This window comes from Ochotona curzoniae, unplaced genomic scaffold (genome assembly GCF_017591425.1).
Source record: "Ochotona curzoniae isolate NIBS_2020 unplaced genomic scaffold, NIBS_Ocur_1.0 contig_43, whole genome shotgun sequence".
Classification (NCBI taxonomy): Eukaryota; Metazoa; Chordata; class Mammalia; order Lagomorpha; family Ochotonidae; genus Ochotona; species Ochotona curzoniae.
In genome coordinates, this window is record NW_024466218.1 from 21,396,891 (window position 1) to 21,415,722 (window position 18,832).

General features: G+C 47.3%; 1 protein-coding gene across 1 annotated transcript in view; it reads right to left on the bottom strand.

The window, feature by feature from the left end:
• The window catches only part of MYO5B (myosin VB), a 204,988-nt gene that overhangs the window by 108,369 nt on the left and 77,787 nt on the right, over positions 1-18,832 (bottom strand). The window contains exon 6 of the mRNA XM_040984669.1: positions 5,955-6,111. Within this exon, the coding sequence (XP_040840603.1) occupies positions 5,955-6,111 (157 nt within the window). The remainder of the gene's footprint in view (positions 1-5,954; positions 6,112-18,832) is intronic.

The window sequence follows — 18,832 nt, forward strand, 5'->3', positions numbered from 1 at the left end:
AATTCTGATTCATCTCCCTACTAACATGAGGTCTAAGGAAAGCAGTACAAGATGGCCTGAATACCTGGGCCCCAACACCCTTGTGGGAAAGTAGGGGAAGCTTCTGGCTTTGGTCTGGACCAGTGCTGGTCATTGCAACCACCTGGGGTGTGAACCAGCAAATGGAAGTTCTCTTTCCCACTGTTTCAAAATTTAAGTAAGTCTTTAAAAAAAAAACCTAGAATTTAATAATTTTTGAAAGTGGCTAAAAAACTAATTTCATGGCATGAATATTTGTTTTTTATTTTAAAAATCACATTGTTAATGGGTTAGTAATAGATACATTAAATATTTTCATTACTTGTGCAGGTGTTGTGGCACAATAGGCCGCTGCATGGTTTGCCCACATCCCACACTGGGAAGCCAGTTTGAGTCCTAGCTGCTCCACTTCAATCCAGTTCCCCTCTGATGTGCCTGGAAAGCAGTGCATGATGGCACACATGACTGAGTCCCTGCCACTCATGTGGGAGACCTGGCTTTAATCTGGCTCAACCTTGGCTGTTATGTCATTTGAGGAATGAATGATGTGCTTGCTCTCTGTCTTTAAAAAAATTATATATATATATATAATTAATTCTTGAGCTCTGCCTGGTAACCTAGTGGCTGAATTCCTCACCTTGCATGTGCCAGAATCCCATGTGCACCCCGGTTCATATCCCAGCTGCCCCACTTCCCATCCAGCTCCCTGCTTGTGGCCTGGGAAAACAGTGAAGAATGGCGCAAAGCCTTGGGACCCTGCACCTGCATGGGAGACCCAGAAGAGGCTCTGGGCTCCAAGCTTCGGATTGGCTCAGCTTCAGCCATTGCGGCCGCTTGGGGAGTGAATGAAAAGATGGACTATCTTTTCATTCAATAAAAAGATATGACTTTCCAATAAAAATAAATCTTCAAAAAAAATCTAATCCTTTCTACATGTTGACATTGTCAGGTGGTTCAAATACTTGAAAAATATCTACTTGAGTAGTCTTGGAAATGAGAAATCAAGATCCCAGCCTACCTGCCACTCTTGCCCAGTCTCACTCAACCCTGATGACAGAACTCCATCTCCCAGTGCTCCAAGCTTTGCAATGCTGTGCTGCATCAGTTGCAAAACCAATAGGAGCACGAACATGCAGCCAGAAGCTGACCAACAGCTAATGGGCACAAATATGTCCTGTTAAGTCTGGACTGGGAAAACTCGCAGATCCTCAAGGTCTTGAGCCATGCCCTTGTTCATTTGTAAACCAAAGCCTAGCCCTGCCCAGAGACATGAGCTGGCTCAGGCCTGCAACCACCTGTCCACCCTCCACGAACACTTGGTGTGAGGTTCCTGCAAGTCTAACACAAACATTTTACTGCTTTCACAGAAAATGTAGTGGGTGGAGCAGCATGATAAACAACAGCACAAAGATGTGCTTAGCAAGGGCAAGAGGGGAAAATGTGCAAAGGTCTAGTTTCAATACTTCAGTTTCTACTCCAAATTTCAATTTAGTATCTCAAAAATTCCAATTTCTTAATGTGTAAAACAGCATGAAGATCCTTTGGTACATTTCAGATAATTACTTATTACACCCGAGGAATGCCCTGCCCAGGTTCTTAGGATCACTGCCAACAGATCTGTCTACAGCCTACAGATTTCCATGGGCGGCCCTGCTGATCTGAGGGCTGACTGGGCATATCTAGTAATACTGCACAGGCATGCACCTAACCACCAGCAATTCTATTTCTAGATAGTACCTAGAAAATACCCAAGCACATAAGTGACACACAGGGGGAATATTCAATACCAGCTATTTCTAAAAATAAAATACCACCTAAATGTCTAGCAGTAAGGGGAATAAAACACAGTATATTTATATAATGGCAAACTCTAAAGCTATGAGAAGAAATGAGTACCTACTTTTCAAAACACATCATGGGCTTAGTGTTGCGGGCCACCGGATTAAGCTGCCACTTGAGAGGCTGGCTTCCTCTACCAGACCACTGGTTTAAGTCCTAGCTCCTCTACTTCTGATTTAGCTTCTTGCTACTTCTGCTAACGGATAGTAGCAGAAGATGGCCCCAGTGCTTGGGCCCCTGTGACCTGTGTGGTGGACCTGAACAAAGTTCCAGGGTTCTTGGCTCTGGTCTGGCCATCGTGGCCTGTGTTTTTCTCTATTGGTCTGCCTTTTAAAATAAATCTTTAGAAGAAAAGAAGGCAAGCAAGCAGGAATGGCTTTAGGCTATGAAAACAGATGTGAATCTAATGTGAGAAACCTCCCAGCAGTAGGGAAGGAAAAGGCAGTCCCCTTGTCATTGGTGTGTAGGCAAAAGGACGGGCAGAAGAGTAGGGAAGGGGAGCTGTCCAAACCATGTTTGGACTGGCTGATGCAGGGCATAAGGTAGGCATGCTGGGGCAGACTTGGGTATGACGAGGTTTCTCGTTTGCATTTTTAAGAAAAATTTGAAAACAATGCATATCTGGTCTTGATTTCTCTTTTGCTCACTGAGCCCCTAAATCTCCTTCCCTTCTCCCAGGAAGAAGGGGCCACTGTGGCTCTGAGCTGCAGACACATGGCACTCCAGTGTGGACGAGGGACCTGTCCCTGCTCTGACAGGCTCTTGATTAGTGCCATTCGTTTAATCAGTGCAGACTCTGAAACAACTTGCTCATGGGAAGCCAACCAGTTCCTGATTAGAATGGGGTCAGAGCCTGCTGGTGCTACAATAAATCAGCCTGGTCCACTCCAGCCAGTCCCCAGCCAGCCTCAAGTTGCTGTGACTTCCAATGGCTGTGGTCTAGCGCAGCCCTGTGGGGAATGCGCCTCCTTTCCTGTCCTGCCCTTGGCCTCCCTAGATGCCATCTGCAGTCTCTGAGCTGAGAAAGCCATGAGATGACAGTGGCCCAGCTGACTGCTTCCTCAAGAGGAGCTACACTTTTCTGGCACAGGGCAGCTCACCAGCAATCCAATGTCCACTGTGCTGGTTCTAACCCTGAGGACACAGTTCCACTTGGAACCTACACAAAGCTGTGTCTGTAGCCACAGGCAGAGTAAAAAGCCACACTCTTTCTAATCCCACCCAGGCTTTTTTCCCCCCAGCTACACATCCTCTTCTCCATGGTCACATCCAAGCTTTCTCTAAAACATGACCCCTCCTAGTAGTTCAAATGAGAATCCCTATGATGGCAAAATTCTAGTGTACAGATGGGATCCTGGGACTTGGGCACAAAGATCGCAAATAACCGATGTGCACATGACAGAAAGCCAACACAACGTGTGCAGTCTAAACTATTGCATAATCTACTTAGATCACATGGGACTGTGCAGCATTAGGTTAGCTCAGGCAGTTGCCCCTGCCCCTCTAGACACTAGCAGCTAGACTGCATGTGGTGTATTTTGCATGTTACTCCTACACATCTCTTATGCCAACATATTCTGCTTCCCTCCCACTCTTCCACAAACTGCCAGCTGCTTGACCACAGCAGGTTTTGCAAACACTGGAGTACCTTCAAATGAGCATAATTTGGAAGTCATTTCCACAGCAGAGACCACACACACACACATCCCAATGGCCACAGCACCAGTATCCATGGTAGTCCAGAGGTAGACACAGCCCAAGCATCCACCACAAGGGCAAAGGAGCATGTTCACACACTAAATATCACCCTGGCACCCAAACCAAGCAAGCAGCGAGACACAGCAACATGAAGCTGGGAAGCTACATAAAACAGGGCTAATACTGCACAATTCCACTTGAAGGAGGAACCTAGAGCAGGCAAATTCACATAACGTATAAGAGAGGCTACCAGGAGTGCAGGGAGGGTGAATGAAGAACACTCATGTGACAGGCAGTTTCTGATTGAGAGGAGAGGTGGGTTTTTTTTTTCTTAAGATTTATTAATTTTCATTGGAAAGGCAGAGAGAGAATTTAAATAGAGAAGAGACAGAGACAAAGCTCTTCCATCTGCTAATTCACCCCGCCAAATGGCTCCAACAGCCAGAGCTAAGCTAATCTGAAGCCAGTAGCCAGGAGCTTCTTTTGGGTGCAGGGTTCCAAGCTTTGGTCCATCCTCCATTGCCTCCCCAGGCCACAAACAGGGAGCAGGACGAGAAGTGGAGCAATCAATACATGATCTGGCACCCGTATGGGATGCCAGCGCTTGGATGAGCCAGATGAACTACTCTGTCACTCCCGACAAAGTTTTCAAAGTAGATGATGATGGCTGTGAAAGCAGTGTGAACGCACATAATGCTATAGAACTGTATACCTAAAATAGTAAACATGATAAATTTTATGTCATGCATATTTTGTTATAATAAAAACTAAAGCACGGCCCCTATATCTTATAAATACACAGTCACATGGTGACCTAAGTCACGGAGGAAATGACAATGACTGTGTTCACTGGTGATCGATGAGGACACTTCTACTCTGCCCAGAATAACCACTTCTCTCCCGTCTCTCCAAAACCTTATGGCATAAAAGCTTAACTGATTATTGAAATTCAGGGCAAAAAGGCAAGCCTGGTTTTACGCCTATTCTGAGGAAAACAAGATGTTCCTTGTTGATTCCATGTAAGGAGATTCCACAAGCACAGGATCCCAGGGAAGCTGTGGTCCATGAGCATCTTTTGAACGGCCTGGTCTACACTCAGGGTTTGGAATCACCACCCAGAGTAAACAGGATCCCAACTAAACACTGAGCAATGGGGAGATCAACTACGGTCAAGCATGTAGAAACACTGGGTGGGGATGGGGCTTATGCTGTAACAGGTGGGGGAAGTCTACCCGCTGCAGGGTTATGAGCCCTCCTTTCCTATCATTCCCTTTCACTGTCATGTTTTTCAGCGGGAGGCCTTCACATTCTTTCAGTAGGGCAATGGTTCTCTGAGTATGGTGCCCAGATCAACAGTGTGAGCTCACCTGGGAGAAATGCATATTGCCATGTCCCTCCCCAGACTTGCAGGTGAGATCCGGCAATTTGTGCTTTACAAGACCCTCAGCCCAGGGCTTGGAATTAACACTGAGAGCAAATACTTGGCAGCGAGGTCAAGCACATAGGTACACGTAGCTGTGATGCTAGTGCGACAGTTCAGCATGAGAAGCCTCATAAAAGTTCTGATTCTGAAACGTGGTTCATTCTTGCAGCATCTAACATTCACAAACTGCTCTGGCATTGCACTTGTGTCTATCCATCCCAGGGCATTCACAGCAATGCCAGGATGATGCATGCATGATGTGACCCAGGAGCTGTCCTGGGTGCTGTCTTCTGAGGCTGTACAATACACATCTTGTCTCTAGCCACCTCTTCCCTGCTCCCTCAGGATAACATACATTCATACATTTTTGGAGGAAAAAAAAAAGAAAAAGGGGCCCGGCGCGGTGGTGGCGCAAGTGGTTAAAGGTCCTCGCCTTGCACGCCCGGGATCCCATATGGGCGCCGGTTCTAATCCCGGCAGCCCCACTTCCCTTCCAGCTCCCTGCCTGTGGCCTGGGAAAGCAGTCGAGGACGGCCCAAAGCTTTGGGAACCTGCACCCGCGTGGGAGACCCGGAAGAGGCTCCTGGCTTCGGATCGGCATAGTATCGGCCCGTTGCGCTCACTTGGGGAGTGAATCATCGGACGGAAGATCTTCCTCTCTGTCTCTCCTCTCTGTATATCCGCCTTTCCAATGAAAAAATAATAAAAATAAAATCTAAAAAAAAAAAAAAAAAAAGAAAAAGAACATTCTGCTTAGGCTTTGCCACTTCCCAGCAGTCCAGGCTGAGCTTTCCAGGAGGAAGTTCAAGGCCCTGATATCCTGACACACAATGCCAGCAGGGAAGAGGACAGCAGTCAGAGGCAGGGCAGGGGAGGGTGATTACAACACTCAGCAGAGAACGTGAGGATACTGCACCGACATGTTGACCTGGGGGCACAGGCAAATCACAACAGCCCCAGGTGTACAAGGCCTTACCTCCATGATGGGACTAGATGCTAGGACCTTCTCTTCAATGTTGGTGTCACTGGCTGAACCACCAACGGTGGCGAAATAGCGCATGGAATACTTGGCCGACACGGTCTTCCCAGCTCCAGACTCCCCGCTGACTATGATGGACTGATTTTTCTCATCTCTGGAGAAAGGAGAGAAAGAGCTGGTCAATCACTGGCCCTGATCAGGCTCTGGTGCTTTCAGAGATGCTGGGACAGGGGTCTGAGTCTCATTCAGAGTGCCTTTCCCATGTTCAGGGATACCTGTGGAGGAGCAGCCTATCAACCTACCCTCCTGCATGCACCTGCTAGAGATGTGCAAGCTGAGAGGAGGAAGGCAGTTCCCAGAACAGCTCACCAACAGCAAGGGTCCTCTTCAACACACCAAGGGAGACACAGCCAGGTCACTCACCCAGTTCTCTTTGGGTGCAGCACTCCTAGGTCACCCCCTTACACAATCCTGTTTACTTAAACACATGCTCACTTTACACACTCACCTTTGAGTCCTTACCATGTCCAGCACAGGCCCCTGCCCACCTCACAGGTCTCAAGGATCAGGGCCTTCTCTTTTCTCACTGCACCCATGCTGAGCATGCCAGCACATGGACTCTGGGACACTCCTGCTCACACATGGCACATGGCTAAACACTAGGCTGGCCCTGCCTCAGCCTTTCCCGAAGTTAGATCAAGAGGTAGGCTCTCCCTGCAGCCCTGGTTCTGTCATCAACACACTTTCTTGGCCACAGAAATCACACTGCACACAACATATTTCCCATTTCATAAGGGCACTGCAAACATTACATGGGAAATGGAATTCAAAGAGGAGTTTATTTTCATACATAAAAAAATTTTGAAATCCATGTGTAGTTTTTTCACCATGTACATTTTTTATGAACATCAGAATGTGTTCAACTTTATTTACTTGAGAGGCAAAGCTACAGAGTGAGAGCAAATCCTAGAGATCTTTCATCTGCTGCTTCACTCCCCAGAGCTGGGCCAGGCAGAAACCAAGAGCCTGGAACTCATATAGGTCTCCCCCATGGGTAACTTGAGCCATCATCTGCTGTCTCCCAGACACAACGACAGGAAGCTGGATGGGCAGTGGAGCTGGTTTTCAATCTTAAATGCTCTGCAATATGGGATATGGGTATTCCAAACAGCAGTTTGACCTACTGCACCACAGTGCCTGCTCTTCCACAGTTATATAAGTCCCTCTGTATGCAGGGACTTCAAAATGTTCATGTACCAAAATAGCCTTACTTTGTACTCCATTTCATAAAGCCTTAAAACTTTTTTTATTTGAAAGAATAAACAACCAACAGAGAAGGAGAGAGGTCTTCCATCCACTGCTTAATGGCCACAATGGCCAGGGCTGGGCCAGGCCAAAACCAGCAGCTTCTTCTAAGTTTCCCACATGCATTGCAGGGGCCCAAACACTTGGGCCATCTTCCATTACTTTTCCCAGGTCATTAGCAGGAAGCTGAACTGGAAGTGGAGCAGCCAGGATAAAAACTGATGCCCACATAGGATACCAGGACCACAGGGGTGGCTTTACCACAATGCCAGCTCTTGAATTCCATTTTCTATCAAGTTTCTGAAGTGTCCTTATGCTTGCTGAAGAGTGTACAAAGTGCCATGTATCCTTCTTAGGCCAGATTTTACAGTTCAGTCACACTGGGAACACACATCAGTCCCCGACGACCACATGCTTCTTTGCTTCACCGCTTGTCAACGGTGTTCCCTCCAACCAATGTCAGCTCCCACACACACCCTTGTCCTAAAGGCTCCCCACAATCTGCATCAGGCCATCCATCTTTACTGCCTGTCCAATTACCCTGGATGCTGACTGTTTCTCCATATCCTTGTCACATCTCATCATACGTAAACATCAGCTCCTGATGGTCCCTTTTCTTACTCTCTGTGATTTCAGGTTGCTTCTTCTTTTGTTTCCTAGTCCTTCTCTCTTTTCATCTCAAAAGTAAAGGGCTATGACTTGAACTCTCTCAGAGACTGCATGTGTTTCTGATATCTGATAACTAAAATCCTAACAGGAATTGGGGAAGGGAAAAGTTCTTCCTTCCAAATTTCAGAAGTCTGGGCTAGGTTGTAGGAGAGAGACTTATAGGAATGGAATCCTACCCAATGTCCTCTTTCAAAGGTATAATTCCTATGTGGCTCCATCCATTCAGATCAATAATCGAGACAATTTAAGTGGCAACTTAATCCGCCTTTCAATGCATTCTTATTTCTTAAGACTGTTGAAGTTCCCTTTAGACAAAGTAAATCATGACTAAGAAATCTGGTGCTCAGGTTGTCTTCAGGAAGACAAACACTAACCCCAAGCAGCAAACCCCACAGGGCCTAACCCTCAAGAGCAAGAGTGCAAGAATTCAAGATCAAAACCTCAGCTGTTCTGTGGCTCCCAGGCAAGACACCTGAAATCAACACAGATATATACAGTCACAACTACTTCCCAGTTTAGTCCAGAGCTCTTCTGACATAGAAGATGAGAGAATTAACTGCTGCTAAATCATCCTGCAAAAGTTGCCCACCCCACCAGTGCAGCGGTTTAAGCTCCTGACTCTCCATTTCCCGGTGGGATCACCTGCTAAGGAGGGTGGCACAGGTGACTGTCATGGCACCTGGCAATCAGGCTACCCAAAAAACAGCTCTGCTTATCAGCCAGCTACTACTCAGAAGAAATCCTGCTCAAGTGTTTACTGTCTTGTTTGCGTGTTTTGCACCTTGATTTGTCACCTTTAGTCTTCCAATTAGCAATATGTAAACAGAAGCCACAGGGAAACACCGCTCAAATCTCAATGCTGAGACAGAAGCCCTGGGAAAGGGATAGAAGGCTGATGCCCTGCAAGCAGCCTGGCCAGAGACACGCCTGCAGACCGGGTGACACCTGGGGTAGCCTGCATGCTCTAACAGCCACAATCATTGCACATACTAGCCATTAGACAGAGGGCAAGTACTGCACTTTAACCTTAAAACCTGGGGCTCCTGGCCCCAAAGCCACCCATCCTTCATGTCCCAGTGCATATGAGAGGTACCAGCCCTGACTCACTTCAGCTACCATGGACTCCTCCCTTTTTCTAAGGCCCCTGTTAGCACCTCCTCTTAAGCTTGCCTCTGAAAAGAGTCTGGCTGCATTTCTACAGCTTATAATCTAGGCCACTGTCATCTATGACATGTACCACAACCACAACACTAACCTCCACTTAAAATTTAGCGAAACATTTTTTTTTAATTTCACTTATTTAGAAAAGCAAAATGAAATCTTCCATTTGTTTGTTGGGTCACTCCCCTAAAGACACCCCCTAGTACCCAGAGCTCATCTAGGTCAAAGCCAGAAGGGACTATAGGAATCCAAGTCCTTGCGCTATTACCTGCTGCCTCCCAGGGTGTGCATTAGCAGGAATCTAGAATAGGAAACTGAACACAAACACCCTAATACACAAATTGGGCATCCCTGTGCCAAACATCCACCCCTGCCTTTTCTTCTTACCCTCTTCTGAACACATGCTGCTGGTGCAACTTTTGTGTAAGTATCTAACCTACCTGCCCCCTTCCAGTAGCCTACATGTGCTTCTAAAAGAGGTCCACACCCCCACAGTCAAGACACTCTTGACCGAGCACATTCAAGCCACTGAGGGCTTCCTCTACTCTTGCCTGTGATGCAGCCTGCAGTTATTCCTGCTCCAAGAGATGACCCTCTTCTTTCATCTCACAGTTCCTAATGCCTGGTACTCCATCACATGCTGTCTTCTGCAAACTCACATATGATTGCCTTTCAGTGTGATTCATTACCATCTTTTTACACCACATGCGACTGGCTGACCAAACTCTCGGCCACGTGGCCTTGCTCAGGAGCCCTAGGCTCATGGGTGCCAGTCATCCTATTATAAAGAATATAAAGCACAGAACAGCCAAGTAATGTGTCTAGAATTCCTTAGCCCTTGACAAACTGGACACAGGCACCTTTCTGCTCCTGGGGTTTTCCATGGGGTGATACAGCAACTTATCTGGATCACAGAACCCCTTGTTGTATCAGATTCCAAGCCCTGGGTTAAAACTGAACAGTAAGTCTTATAACACTGCACTGGTGGTTCTCCCTTCTACACCATGTTCTTGCCCCAGCCTTCCCTGCCAGAATGTAAATCCTGTGATTTTGACAGGTAGGATTCAAGTGGGCAGGCCAGCACCGTCCACATCCAGACAAAAGCTCTGGCAAGACTATCTCACGTGGTGGGACAACACAGGGCTGTCCTAGGAGGAGGCCCTCAGGTGACTGCCATGTAGAGGGACAGGCCAAGCCCAGCATCTGCAGCATCCCAGTGGGCTACAATTCCTTGCCCACACAGGTTCCTGCCTCATGGTCAGCTTCCCCACTGCTAACCAATGGAAAAGGGACTGTCTCTGGATGGGGCTCTTGAGCCTCCAACAGGTTCAGCTGTGATTCCCAGAACTGAGAATTCCCTGAGTGTGAGAAGACAAGGGGCAGGCAGCTCAGGCCCCAACACATAGCCCCTGGGAAAGGCAGAGCTTGCTATGGCAGGGCAGGAGGCCTGCCCACCTCTGAATACATCCTTAAACCCCTCTATCATTGCCTCCTCACAGGACAAAGCACCAGGGGATGTGAGCCAGGAGTCTTCATTCTGTGTTTTGAGAGATCATTGACCCTCCACCTCCTACCTTGATGGGCCTGTCTACACTCTAACTATACCATCAACACATCACAAATCCACAAAGCTGGCTATGCCAGAAACTAGAATACAAAGATCTTTTCATTAAGAACATATGTTCAGCAATGACATTTGTGTCAGTACCATGGACAGAGTTAGTGGTTAGGAGACAGGCTAGGCAAACAGGGCTATAATGAATCTTTGCAACAAGGCAGACTAAAAACAATACTAACCTATGGGATGACACTGCTATGTATGTCCAAACAAGCAAAAACAAACAATGCTTAGAAACACACAGAACCATGAATAAAGACAGTAGCAGAAACAAGGAAAGTTAGGCGAGGGGAGAGCCAAGGGGCAAGTGAGAGGGCATATAATGCATCCTGGGCACCTGGAGGGAGCCTTGTGTGAGGGCTCCTTCTGGACCAGGGTCCAGGAATGGAAGTATCATCAGGCCTCCCTATGGATGCTGCTACCTAGTTCCCACACCCCACAGTGTACACCTCCTTGTTCACACCCTCACACTGCATATCCTCTCTCTCCCTGAACGGGCCACACTCTTGGCATAGTCCAGCACTCAAGACAGGGTGCTTCAGAAGGCATGAGCAGTCAGCATCCTAAGCATCTGCCAAGTAAAGATGATCATGAACACCCCCACCACCGCCCCTAATGAGGTAGGAGGCAAGCACCTTGTGCACTGAGAATCCATGTCTCATTTTCCCTCCACAGTTCCACAGCGGCACTCAGAACACCATGTTCTATTTATGAACAGCTGGGTATACTGTGATACATGTGCTAGCAGAACCAAGCTGTCCTTTACTGTTTTGAGACCATCTCTATCTCAGACAACTCAGTCCCACAGAGAGCTCCTGGGGAGCTCCAGGCTGCCCAGCGCTTTGCTGCAAGCTAAACAGAGGTCGTGTGCGAGCCAGCACTGGTCAATGCACGTGAGAACATTTCTTGGCTCTTTTAACAAGGGCTGAATGATAATCTCCTGTCACTTTTTAAAAAAAGATTTACTTATTCTTTTTATTGGTAAGTCATACATAAGTCATATTTACAGAGAAGAGGAGAGACAGAGATAAAGATTTTCCGTCTGCTGGTTCTCTCCTAGTGGCTGCAACAGCCGGAACTGAACTGATCCAGAGCCAGGAGCCTCCCCTGGGTCTCCCATGTGGGTTCAGGGTCCCAAGGCTCTGCGGCATCTTCCACTGTCGTCCCTGGCCACAGGCAGGGAGCTGGATGGGAAGCAGGGCCTCCAGAACATGAACCAGTGCCCATATGGGATCTTGGTGCATGCAAAGTGAGGACTTTAGCTGCAAGGCTACCACGCTGAGCCCTTCTGCCACTCTTCAAACCCGTGGTCCCAGTCGGGCTTCACAATGCAGTTGTCTGTTAATGTCCACATCACACTCTATAACTCAACACAATCATGGGTTTGGATAAGAGTTGGTCTCAGACATACCTTCTGTGATTTTATATTTTATAGATGTGTCTCAGTAATGTTATTAGCTGGCAGCAAACCGTCTCTCTCTCTCTCACACACACACACACACAGATTTGCTGTAGCCTGCAGTACCAACTTGCATGGTCCTGAAAATTAGCTTGCAGAGAAGTTCATTTAAGTCAAAGGACTTTTCCATGGCCAGAGGTATGGCGGGTAAGTGAAACCAAGCACATCGCAGAAACTTGGTCCAAATGCCATCCTGCTTGTCCATCCCCACAGTGTTTCTTTGGTATGCTGCCAGTGAGATAGGAGTAAATAATGATAGTTAGAGACAGTACAGATAATGTTTCAACCATTGATCTTTTAAATTCAAGGTCTTTGAGTAGGCAGTTGGCACAGTGGTTAAGATATCTCCGGTGATATCTCCATCCTGTATCAGAGAACCTGAGTTTTGAGTCCCAGCTCCACTTCCAACTTCCTGCTAATGTGCACTCAAGGAGGGGACAGATGATGGCTCCAGGCCCACGGTCCTTCACATCCAAGAAGGACACTCCTACTAAGCTCCAACAGCCTGGCTGCTGAAGATATTTGAAGGGTGAACACTGCATGTCTGTGTATATGTGTGTTTATCTGAATTTTTCATAAAAATAATTTATAAAAAAAATCTAAGGCCTCCCTGAACATCAATTTTCACTTAGCTTGTAACCCCCAAAGCTCTCAGATGCTTCTCACTGCCCATGATTCTCTATGCCACCCACCAGTGTCCCACCTAGACAGATCCCCAACCCATAGCCTTCTCAAGAGTCAAACCCCTACACACATCTGCCCAGTGCACAACATATATGCAAGCTGCACATGTGCCCTAAAGCCAACACTGCCCAGACGGAGCTCCTATGGCAGGCTGCCTCCCAGAGAGGCAGCAGCCATGACACAGGCAACCAGAAACCACCCTCGGCATTTTCCCTGTCTCTCCATGAGGCCCAGTGAATGGTGCTAACTTTTCCCCTTTGTCCCTCACCCTCTCTTTCCTGGATCCTAACATAGCATAACCAGTCTTTCCACATCTCTACTCAACACACTGCCCCTCACTGCTCCTGGGAAAATATTTTCAGCACACTCATGTGAGTGTGTCCAGGCCCTGCCCAGCACCCTTGTACAGCCATCTGCATCTCTGCTATCCCACCCTTTGCACAGCCCTGGCACTTCTAGCTGCTCTGGGAGCAGGTTAGGGCTGTGGTGCTACAGAGTAGTGCTAGGACCTAGGACTCGGCAACCACACCACATCACAACTGTTACAGAAATGACTATTCACACTTCTCACTACTTCAAATGAATCATCAGCTCTCTCACATTAATAAACAGCCCCTTTAGCTGGCTATTTCACAACTGCTCAAAATAATGCTCAATTTTTGCCCATCGGCCCACAAAAGATAAAAGTCCCACATCCTGGCCTTTTGTACAATCCTGGCCAGCCTCTCCCGAGACAGAAGTGAGGTCACTAGCATTTAGGAGACCTTTGCTCCCAGAGTACATCATTATCACCACTGTCTTCTCCTAGGATTTGACATGGTAGAAAAGCTTATCTCTTGATGACAAATGCCAGTCTCTATGTTAAGGTATTCCAGACAATGGCAGCAAGTAGGAAACACTTTTCAATAAGGGAGTGACTGCTTAATGACACAGCACCCCAGGGTACATCACCTCTCAAGCCTGGGCCTCCCAGAATGTGGAGTAGCCAGGTCCTTGGGTGAGACCAGTGCTCATCACACATGTGTGCACTGATATTTCCTGATGAACTTGCTCCAGTCCACCTTAGGCTCTGATTGTGCAGAGCTGGAACCAGCCAAGCCCAGGAATCTGCATTTCTAAAAAGTCCCTGTTACTGCTGCTGGTGAGGGCACCCTGTGCATCACAGATGACACTGCTTTATGCAGCCCTCTGCTTATGTGAAATCTCATAGACTTGGGCCCGATCTGCCTTGGTCCTTTGAGGACTTCTACTCTAGGAGAGAATGGGCTGATTCCAGAGAATCCTCATCCAGTTGCTGCAAGGCTGTTACATGCCTTAATTCAGAGTGATGCTCAGCAGACTAAGTTTTCTCTTTCTCCAGAAAAGCCTTCAGCCCTGACTTTCTAGTCCAGAAATTGTTTCTTCAACTCTTTAAATACCTGAGACATGGAGGAGCAGGGGAGCAGCAGAGGAACACGTGTGCTCGGCATAGGTGGTGTTGGGAATTGAAGTCACCTAGGTGATGTGGTAATGGCTGAAGGACAAGGCCATGGGGGCAGGTAGCTGACAAAGCGCCAGGGCCTAGCATGGACTCAGTATCTCACAATGAGTAAACTGACACTGCAGGTGAAACAAAACTCAAAGCACAGGACTGACAACAGCTGTTCATGTCAACTATTTAGCATTTACAGCTAAGTTACTGCATGCTATAAAGATTACAAGTCTCATTAAACACGCTACATTAATTCCATAGTAGGCTTTCTTCAATTACAAAACACACACTCAATATTCATAATGTTTTGCTTGTAATGACATAACAATCACAATACTCCCCTTATGTGTGGAGTCACTCACCTGGGATGCAAGAAAACCTACACCTCAGGAGTGTCACTCAGGACCCCATATTTATCTACGAAGCCACCACCTCAGATGCCAACAAAAAGAGGGGAATCCTGCAGAGGCGAGTTTGGCTTAGCATCAATGAAATAGAATCAGGAAGCTTTTCAGACAAAATGTGTAAGGGAAACAAGGAATTCTAAAGACCAAGACAAGCTGCACATAATTTCATTTCTCCATGCTTTCTGAATTTGTAATTCTTGGATGTTTATGGGGTCAGCTGCTTCCCCAAATGAAAAGAACAAGAATTAAGGCACCTAGAGATACTAGATAGAAGATACGCTGGCAAATAAAGAATTGATGACTTTGGGAGATGAGGGTGATGTCAGAGCTTCTGCGATAGCAGCCTCCAGCCTAGAGCAGCCATCCTGAAGAGCATCTCAAGAACCACTGAGTGGTTGGGCTAACCCCAACACTCACCCAGATCTTGGTTCCCACACACAGGTCTATGCATCCCTTAATTTCACTTCCCTCTCTTCCAAGGGCCTTGTATTAGGTAGTACAAATATAAGTGGTCAAGGAAATGATAGACATGGCTGTCATAGGGATAAAGAAAATCCACATCAGTTCTACCCTACAGCATGAGCACACTAAAACGTAAGGCCAGGAGACACTCCCTCACTCTTCCCAGGTCAGGAACCAGGGCAGAGCCTGAGTGGGCTGCCCTTCCTCTCCCCTCCACTGCAAGCCCACTGCAAGGGTGTGACAAGAGGTACCCTGCACAGACCACACACAAAGCCAGTACCCTTGAGCATGGCTGTTGGATCACCAGAGACACGAACCCAAGGAACAGTTCTATTTCCACATCAGAAAATCTCTGCATCTTTGAATCTAACCAATTCCCCCCCAGCTTCTTTCTTCAAACATTTTATATGGCAAACAATAGTACAGCCAGGCCATGTGTGTGATAACACGATATCAAGGTGGCCAACAGAAGAGGGGTCAGGGCCTGAGAAGTTCACAGGTGTGGCAATAAGAACTTGATGAAGCAAGGGTTGACTGTTACACACCTTGCTGGAAAAAGCACTGAGTGACAGGGACAGCAGATGAGGAAGGACCATCCCCAACACCATCACACACTGACGCCATCCTAAAGGAGCACGTCTAACCTGGCCAAATGGCTTTCCTTCTCTAAGCAGCAGTCTTCCCAGCTGGATGAGGGCACCTCCAAAAAGTTTGTGTAAAAAAAAAAAACATAAGCAACCAAAGACTGAAAGACAAATTTCGGCATGGAAAAAAATCTGAAATTCACGCAAGTTTGTCATCATATACATTTAACATGAAATGTGGAAACTCCTTGTTCAGAGTACTCAGCACCTGCCAGTCCCTCCATTATAGGTTGTGGTATTAACCCATTTCCTGGAAGAGACAGACTTTAACTCACTATCACCTGGACCCTTTTGATTACCTGCAGTAAATGCAGCCCAGTCTGTCCTTGGAGAGTCTGCCTAGCTTGCTCAGAGGTCTCCATGCTCCTATGGCCTCCTCACATTCTCATCCAGTACAACAGCATTTTACCTGCAGCACCTCTGGCTCCCTGCCATAATCTGTCCCACCTGCTGGGGTCTCCCAGTCTTCCTCAAGGTAAGGGAGATGGAATTTGCTTCCCCTCTAAAACTCTGCAGCCCAGGTGGAGAACACACTTAGTCCTTGACATCTCCAGGAACTGAGCAGGCACCTGGCAAAAACAACTCTCATTTAGCACTCTTGCAATGTGTCAAGCAAGCTACCCAACAGGGGACTCTGAGATCAACTCCAGGAATAAGGTTCTATCATTACAATTTCCATGACATTACAGATGAGGACATGGAGACACCAAGATCTGTTATGACCTGCCTGAGGTTATGGGGTTGGGCAGGTGGCAGCCTGGTCCCAGCACCTATGGTTATACTGCCTTATTGTTTAGGAGAATAAAGGGGTCATTCTAGTGAAATGCCATTGGAATACATGGTCATAGCAGGCAGCATTTCAACTGTGGCTCTCAAGCTAGCACCAAGATTTAATAAGTAGTTGTCAAAGCTCCCAAGGAAAGAAGAGTGGAGAGGGAGGCAAAAAGCCAGGTTGGGGTGCAGCCTTTCTTAGCTTAAGAGAGAAGCCACTGGGAGCTGCATTTCTCATCCCCTTCTTGTTCCAAGTACCAAGTATTTTTCTAAAGACACCCTATAGTTCTAAGTCCTTTCAGTACTTGTCCTTCTCAAGAGAGCTAAGTCCATTTTTAATCAAAAAGGCCATCTTTATTTTTTAAAGCAAGTCATACATCATGAAGCAGTTCCCCAGTTCTGGAGAACACAGAGGAACAAATTAATCTCTGTCATCTTTTGCTGTAGGGTGCCCTCCTCCAGCTTCCAACAATGCTGATCCAGGATGTGGGCAGGAGCCAGGCACGTGCTTTCAGGCTTGTCCACTGTAGTTCTAGAGAACACAATGGAAGTGGGATGAGTGAGAGAGCTCCCTCCTGGCCCCAATGTGTCACCTTACAACAGATCCAACCACACGAGTCTTCTTTCTTCCCAAGTTTCTGCTGTTGGCACAGACCAGGTAGGCTGCCTGGGCTGCACAGGTGGTCTAGCAGAGCTTTCAGCCTTGCAGCAGACAGAATGCCTGCAATAGCTGAGCCCAATCAGTCCCTGGGGTGAGGCTTGGGCATGGGTAGTTTTAAACTATTCAAGAAAATTCTGACGCGAAGCCAGACAGCAGTGGCAAGGTGGCTCTACCTTCTAATCAGCTTTCAAAGTCTCCACCTGCTGTTTTTTATTGATGCCCACATTCAGATCCTGAATTCATACTTCGTCAAAAATCACCAGGAGGAATCTTACAGGTAGGAAAGACCACTAAAATCCATGAAATCTGTAGTGGGTGTTTCGGGTGCAGTGGTAAAGACACCACTTGGGACACCTGCATCCCATAGCCAGTACTCTGATTGCAGCTCCCTACTAATGTGCACCTCTGGAGGCAGCAGGTGAAGACCCAAGTAGCTGATCCCCTGCCCTTGATGAGAGAGACCTGGATTGAGTTCCAAGCTCTGTCAGTTTTGGCCTGAACCAGCTCCAATTGCTGTGGCCTTAGGAAAATAAACCAGTGAGTGCAGAGAGTTCTGCCTTTCAAATAAATTTTTTTCAAAAGTCAGTGAACTGGGAACAGGTGTTTGGCAAAGCAATTAAAATAATGGTTAACGTGCACACTAACTTGAGTACCCGATTTGATTCCTGGCCTCAGCTTCTGGCTTATGCCAATACGGGAGGCAGTAGGGGATGGCTTAAGCAGCTGATTCCTGCAACCCACTTGGGAGTCCCACTTGGGTGTCCCACATTGAGTTTGACTCCCAGATGCAGTCTGGCCCACAGCAACCCACTGTGAGTATTTAGGGCATGAACCAGTGGATGATGAACCTGTCTGCCTTCTTAAATCATTTCTTAAAAATATGTGAAACATTTTTTTGTGAACACTGGTTCTGAGTCCCAGGCACTCATCTATTTCACAGCTTTACCCCAACACAGAAGACTTGCTACTCTGACTAGCTTAAGAAAGACTGCATTTGGTTCCATCCCTGAGATGCAGTCAGTCATGGGAGCAGGAGAGCCTCAGCCACGGTGATGAAGAGTTGTGGAGGGGAGCAGCTGCTTACTCCATTGTGGGCAAGCCAAGCCCAATCGGGTACTGGGACCTAATGCCAACTCTCTCCACAATCCAGACCCTCTTCAACATTTGTTTGAAGTCAAGCACTGTCCATTGTTGTCTATGTCTTAGTGTAATCCAAGAACTGCTAGCACAGCTCTTGAACACACCCTAGAAAAACTGCCACCGACAGAGGGGCAACAGCCATACACTGTCCCTACCACGAGGGACACAGTTGGCTGTGAATCAGCCATCGATCCTTAAGGCCTTCCTAGAGAGAAGTGCAGGTGGTGACAGAGGGTCACCGAAGGACAAAAGTCTTCTAAAAGTGCAACATGGATGAGTGCAAGTGTAACTTCAGGCACAACCCTGACATTGATTCAACTATCTGACCTTAAGACACATACTATGAGCAGAAATGAAAACTGTGCATGCTCCCCCGACCAAGTGTAACTGTAACTTTTCTATGCTACTGTGCCAACATACTGC